Genomic DNA, 21,365 nt, shown 5'->3' with positions numbered 1-21,365 from the left:
CGGACTAGATGATCTGCTCAGGTCCCTTCCGACCCTAGAAACTATGAAACTATGAAAATTAACCCAAGAGTTAGCAAATGATGTAAACTGATACCGTGCAAGTACCAGGTTTAAAATTAACCTCACGCTGAGACGGTTTTGAAGCTCCACCATCTGAGCGTGTGGATGGTGAAAGGAATGTTCATATTGTCAGTCGCATCCAACGATGGAATAGCACTGAGGAAATCATTTACCTGCTCAGTATCAAGGAAATCTAGCCTTTAGTTCTCCAGCAGAACGGGGATAGCATCCCATATTAAGGGATACAGCAAAGTCTTGCATTTTAACCTTAACAAAGCTTTCAAGTGCATCCAGGCGGAAAGCTTATATTTGGACATGAGGCAGCTATTTGCTATAGAAATACTTCCAAATGGCAAGATAGTGGTTTTGTGACAGGCCATATTTCTTAAAAACTGAACCTTTCATTTAGGCTCTTAATCCATATTTAGCCATTTAGAAAAGTGGCCCAGTTCCAGAACAATGGAGTACACAGCAGCTTCTACCGATGCCCTTCAGCAGAGACTGCTGGGTGCTCCCTGCTTCTGAAAAATCAGGCCTCTCTTCTGTGCAATTCTGAGAACCACAGCCATATTTTTCCAAATTCTTAACAACCTTTCCTTTTGAAACTTTAGAGGTAAACTGTGTTGAATGGTTCTCTCATATGCTGCTTTCAATAGAAAAGGGGCATAATCTTTAAGGAGAAAGAACAACATGATTATCATCCAAGTAACCAAACACACTCAAAACATGCTGGGACTGCTTGATCTCCAAGTGTGGAACACTTCCCTACATAGCACACTACACATTAGTTAAGGAAATACTCTTCGGTCCCGGTTGAAGATTTTTACTATTCATGACATCTACCGTTAGTGAGGCCCAGGATATCCAGTCCATGAAATACAATAATCTCAAATGATTCAGAATAAATAGAAAACTCAACAATGAGAGCACAAGTGCTGTCATTCTTTCATTGTTAAGATTATGTTTATACTCAGGAATGGAAGCAGTAAGTGGAGAATCTGGGGTTTACAGACAGCATATACCACCCAAGACTGAGGTTGATTTTTTTTTTCCCATGAAAGGTTATACTGAACTGCTGACTAAGAAAACTCTTTACAAATATAAATCTCTCCTTTCATTAATAAAAAGGGCAATGGCACTTAATGCATCTCTCAATTGTTTCCACAAGCCCTGATTCAGCAAAGCACTTCACACATGAGCAGTCTTGCTCTCTATTAAGCACATTCTTAACTGACCTAGGGCAGCTGTGCAGTGGGAACAAGGTATAAAAGAGCAGTGCGGCAGCAAAAGCCTGCATGGGTTTGTCAGGAGCTGGGGAGTGATGGAATGACAATGCTATGCGACTCCATCAACTCATGGGGCATTTTTGTATATATGTGTTCTGGGATGCAGCACCAGGCGCTTTAATTAGTGAGCCATACTAATTAAGTGTCTGTGCATCACATGCATCAGCGTCCCCGTGCTGAAAAATGGTGGCAGGGTGCTTTGAACTAAAGCTCACTGAACATGTTTTAGTTCAAAGCACTCCACCACCATTTTTTCAGCAGGGGAACGCTGATGCACACGATGCAGAAGGCAGCTGGAGTGCGTCAGAGCAGGCTCCCCACACATCTGTAGGAGCCCATGGAGCCATGGCTCCGTAGTGCACATGAAAGACTGGAGAAAGGGAAACTCTGCCATGCAGTTACTGCTCCTGGGGGCAGAGTACAAGTGGGTTTGCCTGGATCCTTTGTGCTGCAGTAGCAAGGAGCCACCACAGTGACTTGTCTCATGTTCAAGGGCTTAGTGCCCAACACTTCAGCTTCCTAGCTAAACCTTTATCTCATATAATGTTTTGTCTGGTTCTGGCCAACTTGTAGCACTAAACAAGCAAGTTTAAGCCACCTGAAGCACTATGAATTTTACAGCCATCCACACCCACACAAAACTCTGGACATCTGACTATTTTGTGTTAACAGTTAAAGGGGACATGCAGCATGAGCAGCAGGATGCCTGTTACTTAAAGGCAGGTAAATCAGTGGGACAGTTTTCATATGACACTTATGCCATTATGTGTCATATTTATAATGCTTTTAATTGATATATTATACAAAGAAAGGGAGAGAGACAAGAGGAGAGAAATCAAAAGGAGATTAAAGGCCCCTTTCCTGTACCATTGACTTATTGTCTCTAGGAAGAACATACTGATGTTTCACAGATCACTCAGACATTCTTAAAGGACAAATGGAAAGCCAACAAATACTATAGGTATGTTACACTGAGCCTTTTCACTTGAATCCGAATCACGATACCCTTTCAACGTCCCCAGATAATCCTCCCAGTTGATAATCTCAACTTCAATACCACCTGCAATATCGGTGGCATTAGGGATACTTAAACTTGAAGGATGCATGCTAAACATGAATTAGCTATATATAAATGACTTGCAAGAAAAATTATGTGCATAACACTTAATGACCATCTGCAGTAAGGAGAAAACTGTTGCATTTAACTTAACATTCATCATTCCATACCATAAGTATCTGCTTACCAGCAGGACCCAAGAGTTTCATATAGCACGTAGATGTGCAAAATTATTAACATTTTATGCAATCATTCCAAATGCCAGGAAAAGAACACCTTTACGAGGAGGGGCAAACTACACTCTGCAAAGTATGTGAAAAGTATGTGGTACATGGATTACTTTTTGCATAAAATTACCCAGATTCTTCCCTTACTACAAAAATAAGAAATTCCAAGAATGAAGCAAGTACCTTAAAGTGTTACTGGGCAAGCTTTAAAAATGCAAGATAACAAGAACCACATGTTAGAAACATGGAAGAGAAATGTAAAATACTGTAAGGAAGAACGAAATTTGCACCGAAGGTTTTCTTTTGTTTTAAAAAATATAGAGATATATATATATATATATATATATGTATGTATATATACTGCTGAGTATTTTACAAAACAAAAGCAAGACACTGAGGGACAAAGGCAGCCAAAATATGTACAACAACTCTACTTAAAAAAAATTTATTTATTGTAACGTGGATAGACTTTCTTGAGTCTTACCATTAAAGACACACAGATATAGCAAAGGAAGCAAGGGTAGGAAAGGGAAGAGAGAGGAATGAAATGAGTATTGATAAATAGCGCAAGCTCAAAGACAGTAAGACAGTTAGCAATCCACAATGAATCTAATGAGCTGAAGTAACATAGAACCCCCTTAGTTTTAGATTAAGAAATATCAAATCTCTGTCACTCCTAACTGGAATATTTCATATGGAAAATTCAATGACAGAGAACTCTTATAAGTGGAAGGTAAGTGGGGAAATTGTTCTTAGCTGGATGCTTGGCCCAATTAAAATAAAAGATGTCTCTGCTTCTGTATCTTGGAAGGGATGGGGTGGGGCAGGGGAGAGAAGGAAAATAAGTCACCAGTATTTTTGGTGAGTTTCTAGGATTCAGAGAGACATTTTTTATTTAATTAGATCTTATTTTAACCCAACCCTTTTATCTGGTAGCATACAATTAATGTCATATCTGCATATCCTAACATCCAGTGGATTGCATCGTTTGAATAAAAACTGACTCTTGCTCTGCTGCTTGCTTTGGTCTTCATATCATAGCCCATACCAAGAAACAGAGTAATCATCATTGACAAATATATTACTAAGACGCTGAAGTTAAGTGCATCTGTATCAGCAAAAGCAAAGGAAGGTAAGCAAGGATGAATAAGTTTGGCAACTTAGACAGCCCACAGATTGCACAGATGTCTATGTCTATTTCCAGCAGCTTCCATCAAGAAATAACATCCACAAAAATTAAAAAATGGGTTATTAATAAAATGTGCGCCAGAGGACAATGATTTGCTTTCTGCAATATGGGTTCTAATTACACTGTCATTGATTGTGCAGCTTTGCAGAAGACTACCCATAACTGTACCTTCAGCTGTATTTTTTTTTTTGTTCCTCTGCTGTCATCATTTGACAACAACTTCCATATCTGCTGTTGGGGCAACAAGCCTAATATTTTCCTAACTATGATCTTGGAGAATTTAAAGATGACCTTCAGTGTTCCCTAAGCTCCCCAAGTTGGAGCTCTCAGAATATACCACTGTTGTGTTGTCCCTCATTTAAGGAGGATGCCATCCTAAAATTAACTTAAGAGCCCTGTATTTTCCTTGAGGCTGTTTTCAATTTTCCACTACGATCCGTTTTCAGATAATTCTATACTGTCAGAAGTATATTCCACCCTGGAATGGACCCTATAACAAAAATCTGTTTAGACTGATATACTCTCTCTCTAATTTATAATCCCCGTCTCCAAAATTATTTTAAGACACACTACGTTGATTGCATTCTCCTCGTAACCTGTTTATAAAGGCCTTGTGTTTTACAAGTTAAGTTTTTCAAACAAAGGAGCTGTTGAAGGCTACAGAGTCAATCACAGGGCCCTGCTCCTTTTTTCTCTGCGTGTCAGGGACCTTTTGAAACATTAGGGTTCCCCCCGACCCTGCAAAGAGCTTGTAAATCTGAATTTTAATATGTATTCAACAGATGGACCTTAATCAGCTGCAATGGAGGCAATACTATTTAAATCTTCTAATTTCTTTCTGCATTAGGCATTCCAGAGAAGATCAACAGCTAGTGTAAACTGTCACTGAAATCAGATGAACTATAACAGTTTACACTACTGTAGATGCATCTCCCTATAGATTTTATGAGGCTCTCACTCCTCTCATTTCTCCCCAGAAGTCCTGTGCTTAAGATTTTAGGTATTTCCAGGTATCGGATGATTCTAGTGATCAAAGTTAAGATCTGAGTTCATTGCTAGAGGCAAGTTAAGACCCGAGTTTCAGCTTATCAGATCTGTAAGCTACATGAACCTCTGCTGATGTAATATTAGGCATACACACTGGTCTCTGGAAAAGTGCAAGATGTAAGAGAGTAGGACACACTCGAAAGGAAAGCAAATTATGGGGCCAAAATAATATAACAGGGCCAAAAGATAGAAGAGGAACATTAAGAATCTGTCTGAATTTTAAGATGACTATTGATACTCTTTGCCATTAAAGCTGTTTTACAGGGAATTAGAGGCAAAAGGGATTTGTATTGCTTTATTGTTCATTTTTAACCAGAGAATCAGGTTTGTGAAAAGCAGCACCTTTCCCCAGCAGTTTATACAACTTCCTCAGACAAAAGTATTTTTAAGTGTAGTTCATATCATGAGACTTGGATCCAAGTGAATTTTCCTTTACAAATATTATATTAATCAGGAATAGACTAACTTTTAGACTCTGAGAAAATTCATTGGATAAATGATTCCCACAGGGAGACCCTGGTAACCTAACCCAATCTCAAGGGAGCCAGAAGTAGGGCTGATAAACTACAACCAAGCACTCCCCTAATAAATACCCCAAACTGTGGAACACTGGACTAAAAGCTGCGTCGCTGCCTCCATATACATTTCATAATGATAACCTGACCCTGCACAGTACTAACATTTTAAGCTATTTATTAAGCACACCATTCATTAGGGCTGCGTGTGTACACTTGTTAGATCTATAAGCCATCTAATTTTTGAAGGAAGACTAAAAAACCACTAAGCTATCTGGTTACTGAAATCAGGAGAGTTTAGCATTAGTAAAATGCAGGAGACATTTAGCTGAGCAGGAGCTGATAAATACTAGAGTTAAGTGCTGCTGAACATGTCCTATTATTAAGCCAATTACATTTTCATCCAAATTCTAGTAAGGAAAACACGAAAAATATTGTTTGCATATATTTGTTAGTGTTTCATCAACAACATTACTTAAATGCCACTCTGCAGAAGTCACAACACATGTCACTAGCATTAGAAGAGCCACGTTTTTCTTGAACTATTAATTTTGCATCACATTTTGCTATATTTTCCATAGAACTAGACTAGAACACACATTGGGAAAAGCTTACCTCTTTTTCATCTCTAACAACTGGTTATTGAGTACAGATCTCTCCTCTTCCAGCTAAGGAAAAAAAACACATACAAACATAAAAGGTAGCAGTTAGTGAGCACATTAAGGATCAAATGGTTTTTTCAGTTTAACATATCCTAATCTATGCAAATTTGTAGAAGCTCCTGGACCACGAAATGCTTTCAGCAAAGTAATAAGCTTTTTCCAAGGGCAACACAAATATTATCCCAAATTGCTCAGTGAGCAGGAATATTCACTAGAACACTTGTGAACACAGCCAGGACCCGTCAGCACAGAAAATGGTCTCCAGTTGTTCCTTCAGCCTGATTCAATGAGTACGCATCTGCAAACTATTTGAGTTTGAGTTCAGGCACCTATAGGCTCATTATTAATAAAAGCTGTGACCATGCTCACCACTTTTGTGCCACGTTCAGTGCAAAATGGCATGTGGACTAAATCTGACTTTACTAGAGAGGTAAAAATCTATATAAATTTCCAATCCAATGAAATCCTTCCACATTTCAGCAGTCCTTGTTTCAGTACCAAATAAGCATTATCTTGGGTGCAGTGTTGGTAAGGTTTGGAATACTACTGAACTGAGTCCTCTGGGGAATGCTAGGGGCAACGGCACACATCCAAAGAAACTGCTCACAGCAGTAATCATCTCTTCCCTCTATTTAGTTTCCAATCACATTTTTCTAAGATTTTTAATGAAAACCCAAAGGGGCTGTGAACATGCACATTTTAAACTTCTATCCACTTGATCTTAAACAGAAAGGCATTGGTCTTTGCTGGGGTACTAAATGAGAGCAAAGGGTGCCTGCTGTCATCCAGCCCTATATTAAACACTCCTCACGTGGATTATTTACTATGGCATTGTCCAGCTTCCTGATTTAGGACTTACTGCTGGGGTGCAATGTCAAAGTCCTTGATAGAACAGCAGCAGAAGGGAGAGAGAAGATTAAAAGTCAACCTTGTGAAAGAGCCTTTTGACAGCAGCAATACAAGCTAGGGTGATTATTGCTTGCCGTAATACTTCTGTGAGCCTGCTGGAAGTCAAAAATAGCGATTTCACTGACGGCAGAGCGCACGCCCCATGTTACAGAGGATTTTTTGTCTCACTCCTACGCAGAGGCAGCTTACATCATTGCTTCGAGTATCGTGCTTCATATACCCTACTGAAAAGCGGGGAAAAATGGGGAATTTGGAAAGAAGCAGTGTTCTGTTTGTGAAGTTTCTTCTCCGAGATATATTTTTAAATTGCCTTCTCTCTTCTGGGTGTCTCCCTCAAACTATTAGATTAAAAACCTTGCACATCAAACCCTTTTATGTTGAATCTTTTTGGACTCGCTTTCCTCCATCTGCAGGCATCATTTGCAGCTCCCCACAGGCAGCCTACACAGCCTTAGCCTCTAACCAGCAAGCAATACAGTCCAGTGCCTAGTTGCTTAAATTTCCCCTGGCATGACCTAACTTCTCAGAAGCAAGGCTCTCTATCCACAGAGTCTGAAAATCCCTGCAAGTCACATCCTTCAGCAGCCATGCCCATAACAGCCAAACCTCGGTATCATTTCTTCAACAGGCACAGCCACCTCGCTCTTACTTCAGCTGCCTTTTGGAAAAACTTCAAGGGTGTAAGAGCTTCCCCCACACCAGTCAAGCCTGGAAAATCCCACAGCATTTAAGACCACATAGAAACAGAAGGTAAAAGATGGATGAAGCTGGAGTTCCGCATTCTTATCCACAAAGTTTGGGCCTCCCTTCCTGCTACCTGGCTGGCTGGGATGAGCCAGCAAACAGCCTGTTTTATGGACCAAGGCACAAGGAACAGCCACAGAGTATCCCATCTTTCTTTCAACTTTCTCCCAACTCCCAAACTGGATTGCTTACTTTTTAACCAGCGACATCAGATAAGCAACACAACACGTCTTATTGAGCGGGGATGAAAGAGCTGGACAAGGTAGACTAAGAGATCTTTTCTACAAGACCTCCCCTGAAATTAAAAAACTCATGGGATTGAAATTTTGTTACAATTCTGCAACAAAATATATATGTAGCCAGAAATTCCCCTGCTCCAAGCACCATAACCATCTGACTGGGAACCCTTTAATTAATCACAAATAGCTAATTATTTATAGATTGATACAGATGGAAATCCCTCAGTATCTGCAGTATAAGCCACTTTAACCTTTTGGTGTCAGGATGAATCATTCATAAAAGGTATTAATTAATTTTGTAAAACGTGTCACATGCGTCCACATATTCGCTAACTCAGTTGACTAATGCTTTTGATAGCATTTATATGGTTGCTATAGCGACTGCTCAAAATACTTGCAATATGCACTTCATACCTTTCTTACTGCATCTTACAAGTCATAAAGAAATCAGAACAAAACAAAACAAAAAAAATCACTACATTTTGTTCCTTACATTATATTTTAAATAATAACCACTGGACGGAGAGAAATTAGTTATATGGACAATTATGTGTACGGTCACTTGACATCAAGGCTGCTTCTCCTGGTTTAGACAGCATTTTATTATCTAAAGTGCATCAAATCTACCAATTCTCTATATTAAGAACCCACTTGCATGGATTTTCTTCCTCGGTGTCACTCGGCCTGAGGGCGCTCCTACATTTCCTACCTGAGCTCCATGAGAACAAAGGGGACAAGACGACGTAATCTGATACGGTCACTCTGTTTGCCACATTTTGACTCCAAACTGGGCAAGATCCAGTCCCTTGCTGGAGCTCCTGAGCAGCTTTACTGTTACCTCCTTAGAGAAAGGCAAGAACCTGCACTCAGGCAGCCTGAAACATGAGAGTAGCAATGCTAAACAGCACTGGCCTGGTATGGTACAACAAGTGGTAGTAAAACGGAGGTAGGGCATGCATGCCAAGCCTTCACGAGCTAGAGCTTTTGTGGAAGGCAAGTTGCTTCCACAGTGGCTTCATGATGAATCTCTCACAGTCAGGAGCACAGCTTCTCTTTAGACTACTGATCTAGACATCTGGGAGGTGCTCTGCAAAGGACTCTGTTCTTAAGGGAAGGCACTAAATTTCTCTCTCTCAATGGAGGCTTGTTGGTAGTTTATGAACCCTCACGCAAGACTCCAAACATTGTTCAGGAGGCCCCTGGTCTTCATTTCTAAGTAGCCAGTCTCTAAGCAAAGTATATACGGTTCTGCTATGCAAAAGTGTAGAGGATACAACTTCAAGCTAAACTATGCTAAGCTGAGAAAAACCACATTCAGTAGTTGCGCAGTGTTATAATCTGCATTTTCCGTAGCACCATTTTTCATTTGCTCCTTAGTACCATGATAACATTTGCATGTAGCCCTTTGAGTCGGTGCCTCTCGTATTCCATCAGGCCTGGTGAACTACACTGCCTATGGCATGACTTCTGAAAGTCACTATCCTTCTGGACAGATAAAGCCAGAAGCTGCAGGGACTACTGTAGTCTCAAGTAAGGGAGCAGTCTGTGCCCTTGGGATACATGGGCAAGGTTCCCATCTCCTTGGAACCTCTCCAGTGCAAGCCAGGGTATCTGGGCCATGCAGTGAGGATAAGACTTGATCAATGGGATGGCCCCAGTGCTGAGAAGCCTCAAGTGTTGGTTGGTCTGAAGGAGAGATGTTACCTTCAAAAGACTTTGAAAATATTTGAAGGGTGGGGGAAAGCTTCCACTGGTTGTTTAAGGAGACAGCAGCCTGGTACCACACCACTACTCAGATAGAACATGAGTCACTGATAAAATCCCACATGTCTGGGATAGTCTTCAATTATCGTTCAAAACACTCTTAAGATAGAGGATTCCTTATATGACTCCTGTTGCAGCAGCTGGGAGGATCTAGAAACTGCAAAGGCTTATGGCTATCCATCCTCAACCCCTCAGCAAGAAAGAGGTCCTTTGGGGAAAGTCTACTCAACTCCTGCAGGTGCATTAGGTGTTGTAGCAGGGAGGAAAGGAGACTCCCAGGGAAGCTTGGAAACCAGCCGCAACAAGTGCTGGCACACAGATACATGGTCTAAGCTATAAAGATACATGGTTGAGAGACAGACACAACTTGCAATAGCTTTAGTTTTATATCACAGTATAACAACCTAGAACTAGACCCCTGAGTGACACAAGAGATCAGGTACCAAATGTAACTCAAACCTTCTTCTTCTTTTTTTCTAAATAAATGTAAGTAGCCATATTTCAGGAAAAGGGGTAGTAATGAATCTGGAGGTGTCCTACATAGAGATTTAATTGCTCACAGTTAAAAGCTGCAGCTCCAGCATCTTTCTGGGCAAGTACTAAATGTCTAAGCTCCATCTACAAAATAAGTATTTTAACATTCTACTGACATGTGCAAAGCAGTAGGGAGCTCTCCAGGTCTTATGCTGCCACCAGAAAAATCTCACGTCTGTTCCAGCCCTTCCAGCCCTCTATTACCAACTATTTGGATGCAATGAGATTCACTTATCCAGAGATGCAGAAGTTTAAGCACGTCAACATGTGTAGTTACATCATCATTTTAATATAGAGCTCAATAGTTGTTCTGAACAGCACTCTAACCACCCTGAAATATCATCTCTGTACAGTAGGGTTTAAAAAGTCACATTGTCTCTTCCTATGGGAGGGATATGCATCCAATAGAGTTGTTATATTTGAAAAAATAAGAATACTTCCAGTAGAAACACACTTACATTTATACTTATTTGCAAGTTTTCAAACAGACTGCTCCTTTATAAAGGATTCTTCATGGGTTCTAACACCCTCTGCCACACTGTAGTTTTAACCTTCTGATGCAGATGGTTTTCAAATGTATTTACATAGCCCCAAAATGAAATCGCTTGAAATTACACGCATGCATTATGATTTAACATGGGCATCAGCGGAAACAGCATGCCTATCACTTCAAGTTGCACATCCCTTCAAATGGCAACCTCCTCTAAGCACAGAACAGGAAGCATTCCAGCCACCCTACCTTTTGGTGACTTGTGACTTCGTCCCTGCTCCTGCCCAGCTCCTCAGCAAGTTTAACGTTCTCCTCTTGCAGGGCTGCAAGCTGCTGGGACTTCTGAGCAGCTGCCAGCTTCAGCGCTTCTCTGCAAGGACAGAGTGCATGGTTACCATAGGAACAAGACAGCAAGAAAAAACTGGGGGAGAGAATCAGCCTGGCAGCTTGGAAAATTACATCTAGGTCACGTGTCTAATGGGAGCTATAATAAAGGTAACAATCTACACCTCAAACGCATATGGCAGCTTTAACTCTAAAAAGCACAGCAGTGGGCGCACACTGCACAATTAATTCCTTTTCCTTTAATGCATCTGATACCCATGGAAGGGAAAGTCTACTCAGAGCATCACGTTACCAGCTCTACATGGCTCCTATGTTTTAAAAATCCCCAGATTTGGAAACTCTCACAAATGGTACAGTTTGACAACTGTTGTTCCAGAGCCGCACCTCTCACACATGCACATAAATACACCTGCATGGTTTGTAGTCCAAGATTTTTATAAACCAAAAGTGTTTATAAAATTAAAAATATCAGTGAAAACCGACTTGTTTCGATTTAAATCTCTCTCTCCTGCAAGGTTTTACAGCCCAAACATTTAAAAACTTACAGGGTTAGGTGGACCAAAATGTGAAGCTGACAAACTAAATTTTCATTATTTTGACACAGTGAAATGCATAGAGTGAAACGCACATTAGGATTTCCAGGTTTCATTAATCCATTTTGCTACTGATCAGTTTGGCTTTTTGTTTGTCTTTTTTAAATTAGACTTAACCATTGCATATATTTATAAAACAAAAACCTTTGTATGTTTTGAGACCCATGAACATATCATTAAAGGAATTTCTAGAGGAATTAGTGGGGTCCTTCTGAAGAGCTATACTTTATTTCATCTAAATTATGTTCTTTTTCCATTATATTTTGTTTTTCTAAAAAGAGACTCAATAGACCTATGTGCCAGTATTTCACTAAACCAAACACTGACTAGCATACACAAATATTTTTACGATGACCAAAGACTGAAGTGACCCAGAGGGACAATTTGTTTAATAGGTTTCATAAAACAAGCTCACTATCATTAAATGAATTTAAACAAGAATGATTTTATACTACATGATAAACACTGAAAATATCCAGGCTTTATAGGTTTTAAATTTAACCTCAAATATCTTTCAGCATATTATTTCCATTTCATACTCTGGCTATGTTAATTCTTTAAAAAAAAAATATCAGGTTCTACTGGAACCAATTTTTGGTGCACTTTTTCCATCTTAGACGACTAAGGACTAGTTAAACTGGATTAAATGCACTGCCTCACATCACTGAACACTGAATCAAATTATCTTGGTATGAGTCTGCTTGCTAATACAGGAACACATCTATTTTTAACTTCAACTGTCAGCTGTGGTGCATCAGTACTCTGCCTTTTGATTTTGGCATTAGGGTGTCAGCAGCCAGATCCTCAACATGCAGACACATAAATACTGGTGTATTCTTGTGTAAAACTGCAGAACTCCTGTGTCATTCATTTGTATGTGGGAGTTTTAACTGGTGGTCTGAAGAGCATTTGACAGCGTGCAATACTGGCAGGCTAAGTAACCTGTAGACATCATCAGTATTTCTCCAGTACCCAGTTTTGTACATTTAGCGCTCTTGCAAAAACAACTACCTTACCGAAATGTGTCCGACTAGTCACAGCTTGCACTGAAAAAGCTCACCAGATTTATTCTCCCTGACAAATGTAGGAGTTTTATCATCTGCTGTACCTCACAAGAGGCATTTTTGCAACAGATCACTGAAGATGTCAAGAAAAGCTGCTGCTAACAATTCCATTTCATTCTACTGCAACATTAATTACATTGTTTGTGTGTAACCAAACATTTCTGATACTAACAACCAAGACAGATTTAAAAACTAAATAAATAATTGATCAGGCAAACTGGATTAGCTTGGCTCTAACCATCGATGTCCAAAATCACTGGTAAGAGAGACCAGAAATTGCCTAGGACTAAGGTTCGCTTTAAACAGAATCCAAAAAAGGACCAAGTGAGAGAAATAATCTCATTGCTCCAAAAATGCCCTGCATTGAAGCAATTTCTACAAATAATTTTTGCCTGTCAAGCCACAGTAGAATGATTTTTCATAAAAAACCAGGAGCTGTAACTCCCTGGTGTTCTAGGATTGGAATAACCATTCTGGAAACAATTACTTGGCTGTGGCAGTTTCTGTAAGCTCCGATGCAGGTGGGAATTGCTCATGGAATGCAATGCTATCACACCAGAAGGGGCCTCTCTCTCAAAACAGGCCTTCAAGTTTTTAAGAGGACAGCAATAAAATGGGTACAGTCATGCAAAAATGTAGTATGAATGCTGTGGTGAAATGCTCTCTCCTGGTCTGGTCTTCCTGGACCTCCGAGCACTGGTCAGGTCTGTGCCAAGTCTCTTGCACTGCCCTGAAAGATCAAGACCTCTCTCTGCCCTGCAGTTCTAATGACAGGTTCTGAATCTCACCCAGCAGAGATGGAGTGGGATAGGAAAGCTTGTGGTTTAGTGCCAAATCTATGAAGCTTGGGTATCCAAGCTTGAGGAGAGACAATGGATTTTACACCGCAGGCGACCAAATGTTTTATTCAGTCAAAGGGCGCGCCTACACTGGGGGGAGGAGGCGGCAAATGGGTGTTCTTAACTCAGGTTTGGTTAAAGCCAATTTAGCCACGTTGGGTTGAAATAGCAAAGAAGTCATTGCAACTCAGGCTTTATGTCTGGTGAGCAGTTCAAACTTCCCTAGAGTCCCCTATAAGGTTTAATTCAACCTGCTAGCTCACTGTTACTTTAAAACCACCCCAATAAAGAATACTTCTTTTTTGCATGGCAAGCACATTCAGTGGGACTTGCAGTGGTTTCATTTCACCCTGGCCTGGAGCAGCACATTGTTACTGCTCTGTATATTTTCTTTGGAGTCCTACTGGTTTAGTTTACTGAAAAGACAAGGGTTTAAATGACTGCTGCAAGAGCCCAGAGAATCTCTCTTGCCCCCTGCCAACTCCATCTCAATTTCAGACTCTAGGAGGAAGATCTATGCAGACTAAGAAGGGGCTATGATCAGCTGGCACCTGAGTGCACAATTAAGTCTGTTTGCACCAGAAGCTACGTGGTGTTTAACAATATGTTTAAACAACGTTTGAAAAAACAGCATGCTTTCTTCAGCTAGACATGCCCTAAGAGGGCAGGCAAATGACTTGCTTTTCACATACTATCTTGAGTTTACTTTAAAATTAACTCAGAAGAAAAAAAGCAAATCACACTTTGCCTGGCAGCACATGGAAGTCCGATAAAGTTTCCCTGTGTACAGAAGTCATTCTACCATTAACAGTTTAATTATAAACATGTTTTAAACACACTACCAGATTTCTTTGCATACAAGCATCCTAAAGTAAACTGGCGCCCCCAAGTGGCACAACTGTATGCTGTTTTAAAATGACAATACAGGATACTGATTAATATAACAACCATTTCAAATATCTGCACAAATAATCCCATAATCTTCAGTGAGCAAGAACAGTGTTCTGTTTTTGCTCTGTATATGTATTTCAGAAGCTAGTAGCCGATTTCAACACACTGTTTTGTAATGAACACTATAAAATGAACTGATAGAAAGGACTTTTTTATTAAATTAAACTCCAAATTGTCAGACAGTAATTCTAAGTAAGCATTTAGCAGATCAAACATTTAACATACTTACAGTTCTTTTCTAAATTCTTCCATTTTCTTGTTCTCTAGATTTAGAAGTTCTTTTGACTTGTTGAGTTCCTCTTCATTTTTCAGGTTATTTTGTTTAAGCATGTCCACCTTAAGAAAAAAAAATCTCCCATTAAATTTGGGGAATTTTACAATTCTCAAAAGGAAAGTTTTGAAAATATAGTTTATAATTTTTGTGAAATTTGAGGCCAGAACATTTGAACCTTTTCACGCTTTTGATTTTTGTCTTGCAAATTAAAACATGCCTTTTTGCACTAAGAAATATTCATCTAACAAAGTACACACAGCTTTCCTATATTCAGTGCAATTTCAGTAGCATGGTAAATTAATCAGTAAAAACATTTGAACTCTATCTACCTTTCACACAAAACACTTCCATTTTTGCATACTTTTCAGATCAACACTTTTAGCAAAATGAAATCAGTCCACAGTATTTCCTAGTTATACCTTATTGTACCTTTATCTGCCAGAAATAAGAGGCTGAAATTTGTGTTTGCAATATCGAGAAATCCATTCTTTTGGGAGGTTATCTTGTTTTGGCACTGATCACAGAGTGCCTTGCAGTCCGTACTGTGCTTGCATTTATCATGTAAATCTCCTCTGTTTATAAGCACTTGTTAATAAATCATATTACATAACAGATAATCTTCAGTCACTCTGATGGCATTACAGGACACTGGATTTCTATTTTAAACAATCCAGAAAAACCAACTGCTTTCATTAAGGGCCCCCGCTTTTAATTTGCAAGCTATCAGCACTTCTTGGAAATAATTACGTTTCAACAGTATCCTAAGGCATTAAGTTAGCTAAGCTTTTTGCATTAAAACTGCCTACTATCCTAAAAACTAAAGAAAGTGTTATGCATGGTCAGCATAGCCTGTACCAAAATAATCAGTGTGCTCAAGTTTGAGGCAAAGGTTAAAAAAAGACAGTTAAATTAAGATCTGGATCCCTGCAACCTGGTTCCAAGCAAATAAGAGCCATTAGCCTGCCAGTGAAGCCACCTGTCCCCAAAAAGTTGCAGTTTCACAACCGAGAAAAGTGGACATAAGAAGGGAGCATCTGGCCCAGAATCAGTACTAAAGAGAACTCTGTCTTTTCACATTGGAAGCTCTCTGGTCAGAGACTTCATCAGTATTTGTACAGAGTTTTTCACACTGTGGTCCTTATTCCAACAGACTACCAGGGAAAGATACTACAGAAGACAGAGGAGGAAAGGTGAAGATACTTCAGTGAAACTGGAGATCAGAGGAAGGATTTCTGAGTGGACATGTACGGAGCCAGATGACTTTTGCAAGTTAAAATGGGAAGGGAGAACTTGGCACGTTATTGATATTATAGTTATTTAGAACATCTGTGGTGTTTTTTTTCTTTTTTTTTTTTATTGGCATGGCAGTCCCATCCCCATATTGAGGCTGAGGAGCCTAGAGCACCAAAACGGTTGCTGTAACTGCCTAGCCCAAGGTCACATAGTGATTCACAATGAAGCCAGGATTAGAACCTGGGTCTCCCGAGTCTGACCAACACCTTGGCTACTGGACCATGTCATATCTTCAAGATGGTGCAAGGTAAGTGCTACTGTAGCACAATGAAAAGTTCCATGAACATACACAACAGGACATTTATAATTATAGCTTGGCACACCATGTCCAAGCTGTAAGGCATATTGTTTGTATGGCTGCATTGGATACAAAGAGTTAAGAGATATAAAAGTATCTGGTATACCAGGGCAAGGTGGCCATATTCAGTTATGTGACAGGACAGTGATTAAAAAGGTATTCAGCCAATTCTTCTCCTTTCCTCTACTTCCACATTTTTACTATTCTTTTCTCTTCCCCTCAATTTAATGTTTAACACTGCACTGTGATCCTATGTCTTTAAGGACTTTTGAACTGCACAGTCAAAATTAAATCTGCATCTAGGCATTTTTCCTCCTTATATATTCTATTCTTCTATTTTCCATCAAAAAAATGGGATTCAAACATCCCAGCTCCAGAGGTTTCGTCTGATTTGATTGTAGCACCAGGTCAAGTGTCAAACATGTCAGTCAATCAGCATGTGTATAATTCAGCATATGACAGAAATAATATGAGACTGGTGGATACATCAGAAACGCATTCACTGGTAAATTGTAGTGCTTGGTGACTATTTGGATGAAGATTGTACATGACAGTTTTCATATATGAACATTTAAACGTGGTTACTTCATTTTGTAGCTTCTGATTGGTGTGTTTAGAATCCTCCAAAGAGGCCAGAGTTTCAGTCTTCTCTTTATGAAGGGCGTCCTTCTCTTTGGTCACTTGCTCCACCATCTGCAAAGCATCTTCTGCCATTTTAGCAACCTATATGAGAGAAAATGTTTACTGAAAGGAATGTCAATACAATATACTAGCACCTATAGAACATTATGTATGCTTTATGCAGAACTCAGTTATTTGTCAGCTGCTTTTCTTTTAAATAAAGTGTTGGACAATACATTAATTCCTTTTTAAAATGGGATACTAAAATGTATTTGCCTTCTGAAGCTGCATAAAACATAAAACATATATCTCAGAAAGTATAAATCCATGCAGAACTTAATTACAACCTCATGCTTGTGCCATCACCAACATTTAATTTTTTTTTTAATTCCTCAATGGCCCTAACTGTATCCATTATGATTACTCTTATATGTCCAAAAAAATGAAAATAGTAGTTCAACAGATATTCACTACCAACAGGCTTGTCTGTACTGTCAGAAGATAAGGCGCAATAGAATCAATGGCCCCAAATTTACTCAGAGATCTCAAAATCTTAAAGAGTGCAAAAATCTAGCTTGGTAGTTGAGCTAAGTATTATATACTTCAATACTATTAACTAGGGTTTCTCTTCGTGAGCTGAGAAATACTTGGGATTAACCCCCCTAAAAAAAAATTCACATCAAATTGTCTTACCACCTACAAGTCAAAAATGGACATGAAAGTCCATTTAATACTCTGTTGGTAGTGAATACAAACATTACTGTGAACAAAAAAGAACATGCAAAGTGCCAATTTCTTTGCTATTAACACTTGAAAGCCCAACAAAGCAAACCTTGCAATTTGTTTTGTCCAATTCCTTTTTTTTTATCCCCATGTATTTTTAGATTACATTCTTCCTTATTTTAATTTAACATGAAAAGATATGGTAAGCTAATTCTAAAAATTAATTAAATTTCTGCCCATTTACTGTTAGCTGTGAACTATCTGAAAAAAAGTTACTACATTTCTTCAACAGGATTTGGAAAAACCTTCCTTTTTATTCACAGTTTAAAACTTGTTTTCTTGCAGCATTCAGCAACAACATAGATCCTTATAATTAGACACAGATTTTTTGTTTTAAATATTATATGTGTTAAGATCTTTCACACTCATTGTTACAGACAACGTGAGACAGACAGGTAATATACCGAGATGGAAAATAATTCCACTGAGATAAAGTGCTGATCGTGCAATTAAGTGCAGATACTAAAACGATTGCATTAGTGCTCAGTGTTAGTAACTATATTTCATTGGTTTAACGATGTGTTTCAATACCTCAGATTTTTGCATTACTGTTTGTGCCTGAAGAACCTCAATTTCTTTTAGTTTCAAAGCAAGATTGTTCATTTCGTTCAGCAGCATCACATTTTTGTTCTCCGACACCAGTAGCTTGGCTGAGAGGTCACTGTTAGCTTGTGCTAAGGCTGTCATTTCCTCATGCAGTTTGTAACAGTCCACAGAGAACTTCTCCTTCTCCTTCAGTATTTCTTCCTTGATCAAGATCAGTTTCTTCTGTTCAGCAAGCAAGCTCTCATTTTCTTGGAGCAGCTTTGCTCTCTCCACTTCTGTCACCTCATGGCTACAGCGAAGGTCTTCTAGGATCTTGGAGAGGCAGCTGTGCAAGTCCTGAAGCTCTGCTTTCGATTTAGACAAGGACACAAAGTCACTCTTTAGCTGTTCAATGTTGGAGGCAAGTTGCTCTGTCTCTGCACTTAGGATTTCCTTTTCTTTCATAATCTCCTCCAGTTTGGATTCAGACCTGTCTTTCTCCTGAACCAGCTGCTGTCGCTCCATCAGCAATTCCTTATTTTTATCTGTTAGCTGCTCTTTCCCCCTCTCCAAAGAGCTGATAGTGGTCTGAAGTTCTGCACGTTCCAATAAAAATGAATCCTTCTCTAGCTTTCTAGCTTCCTTTTCTCTGGTTAAATTCTCCTTCATAATCTGAACCTCTTCAATCAGTTTCTGACATTTTTCTTGCAATTCGGTCTTTTCCTGGGCCACTGCTTCCTTTTCAGAGGAACAGGTTTGGAGTGAAGTTGCGAGAACCTGTTTGGCATGGGATACAGCAAAAAGTTCATTTTCTAGTGTTGTCTTGGCATTTTGAGCTTCTTTCAGAAGCTTTGCAAGTTCACATTTATAGTCCATCAGTTCTTGATTTTCTTGTTTTTTGCTGTCCAGGTCTCTCTCAAGGGTCTCAATGAAATCCTGGAGCTCAGTCTTCTCTTGGAGCAGCGCTCTCGTGGCAGACATGTCCGACTCGTGCTTTCTTTTCAAGTCAAAGAGTGCACTTGCAGAAGACTGCTTTTCCGTGAGAAGCTCCGAGTATTTGATTTCCAAGGAGTCCTTGTCTTTGAGGAGAGCATCATTCTGCTTTTTAAGTTTCAATGATTTTTGAAAAGCCAATTCCTGATCTGCACTCAGTTGACTTACTTTCTCATTAAGAGCTCTCTCAGCAAGGGTGACTGTGGTAAGCTTTTCTGTAATTGCCTTATTTTCACTTAAAAGTTTATCCCTCTCAGCCAAAAGCCTCCGTTCAGATGAAGAAAGAGCTTCCTTCTCTTGTAGCAATTGGATACACTCGGAGTCTGATGTGTCTCTACTCGCCTTAATGTCTTCAAGAAGCTTAGAGAGACTAGAATGAGAAGCCTGCAACTCTGCATTGTCTTGAGTGGCCTTTTTAAGTTCTTTACTCACAGTTTGCAGCTCTTCTTGGAGACCTGCAATTTCTACATTCAGTGTCTGTTTCTCGCTCAGAGCAGTTTCTATGCTTAGTTGTAGCTCCTCAGCCCTCCTAAGGAGTGTTTCCTTTTCAGATTGCAAGTCCTGGCTTCTTTGCCATAGATCATCCCTCTCTTTTTTTAAAGCTACATATGTATTTTCAAGAGCCAAATGTTTATTCAAGACTGAATCTCTCTCTATAGACAGAGCAGCCACTTCTTGCAGCAGCTCCTTTTGATCTCTGGCCAAGTCCTCATAAGAGCTTTTCAGTTTCTGAATGATACCATCTTTGTCTTTAACAAGAGCAGCATTCTCCTCAGAAAGTTTTTTCTGACAATCGTCCAGTTCTTCTTTTTCTTTAATGTGTTTCTGACATTCCACAACCAAGGCATCTCTGTTGGTCTGAAGTTCTTCTAGCTGCTCGCGCAGGGTTGATTTTGAAGAGCAGAGCACATCATTCTCCCTAGTTATCTTCAGAAGATCTTCCTGTGCCACCTCAATTTCAGACCGTAACTTTTCTCGCTCAGAAATTAAAGTTAACTTTTCTGCACTTTCCTGGTGAATTCTAGCCTCAGCTTTCTGTTTCTCAGCTAGGATCTTTTTATTTTCTGTATTAAGTTCTTCATTCATTGTCTGAAGTTTTTCCTGGTCTTGTTGCAAAACCAAAATCTTGGACTCCAACTCTACAAGTTTTGATAACAGTGAACCTTTCTCTAACATTAAAGCATTCCCCTCCTGTGTCAGCGTCTCTTTTTCTGATATTAAACCCCTCATTTCGTCTGACATTTGTTCAAGATCTTTTCTGGCTGATGCTAACACAGAGGTTAAGGACTAAAGAAATAAAGTTGGGGAAAAGGAAACAAAAATGAAGTCAAGCAGACAAATGAGAAGTGTGGATTAAAGACAAACAGAGCTATTATAGTTTAAATAAAAAAGTGCATATACTGACACACAAGTCCCTGTATATTTTCAGTTGCTGAAAACATCAAGGCAATTTAAGAATGATAATAATAATAATAATAATAATAATAATAATAACAACAACAACAACAACAACAACAACAGTAACGATGATAAAACAACAGACCTGGGGATATAGCTAATTACAAATCAAGTGAAGAGATGTAGCATAGTTTGAGTGCTCATGTATACTAAAGCTTGGCTTCTTACTAAGGCTACTCCAGTAAAACCCATCAGTGACTTAAATGGCAAAAATTAAATAGATTACGAATGAAGCAACATCAAAATACTACTGTAGAAAGCAAGAATAGCCAAAACGCCTTATTTAGCCAATAAGTAGATGAATTTTGTCATAATTAACTGAGGCAGTTGTACCAAATGCTAGCTTCCAATTCTGTGACAGTTACCTTTTTATAGCTTCTTCCCCTGTATGACAAATCTACCCATACCTTGTAATATTTGAATTAGATATTTTATTAAATATCAGAATTATGTCTCACTTGTGTATCAATTTATTCACCAAATATTTTGCTAGAGCAAAACATAACACAAAGTTTGAGGCAAATACACAATGAATGAGAGATGAAAGCAAGCAAAAATGTCAAGAAAACGGGAAAAAAAAAAAAAAAAAAAAAAAAAAAAGTTAC

The 21,365-nt window shown here is 39.1% G+C and overlaps 1 protein-coding gene across 14 annotated transcripts in view; it reads right to left on the bottom strand.

Moving 5' to 3' along the window:
* CLIP1 (CAP-Gly domain containing linker protein 1) overlaps nucleotides 1-21,365 on the bottom strand; it is a 77,654-nt gene that overhangs the window by 6,138 nt on the left and 50,151 nt on the right. For 6 of the 14 annotated variants that reach the window (XM_019507263.1, XM_019507264.1, XM_019507270.1 and 3 more), the window contains 6 exons: nucleotides 18,316-20,589; nucleotides 16,966-17,103; nucleotides 14,745-14,851; nucleotides 10,973-11,093; nucleotides 5,997-6,049; nucleotides 2,814-2,834 (listed from right to left, as the gene is read on the bottom strand). In XM_019507263.1, coding sequence (XP_019362808.1) covers nucleotides 2,814-2,834; nucleotides 5,997-6,049; nucleotides 10,973-11,093; nucleotides 14,745-14,851; nucleotides 16,966-17,103; nucleotides 18,316-20,589 — 2,714 coding nt within the window. The remainder of the gene's footprint in view (nucleotides 1-2,813; nucleotides 2,835-5,996; nucleotides 6,050-10,972; nucleotides 11,094-14,744; nucleotides 14,852-16,965; nucleotides 17,104-18,315; nucleotides 20,590-21,365) is intronic. The other 8 variants (XM_019507271.1, XM_019507277.1, XM_019507274.1 and 5 more) reach the window with 4 other exon arrangements.

The sequence above is a fragment of the Gavialis gangeticus genome, unplaced genomic scaffold (genome assembly GCF_001723915.1).
Source record: "Gavialis gangeticus isolate Ggan-Ray unplaced genomic scaffold, GavGan_comp1, whole genome shotgun sequence".
Taxonomy (NCBI): Eukaryota; Metazoa; Chordata; order Crocodylia; family Gavialidae; genus Gavialis; species Gavialis gangeticus.
This window is presented reverse-complemented; position numbering and strand designations above follow the sequence as displayed.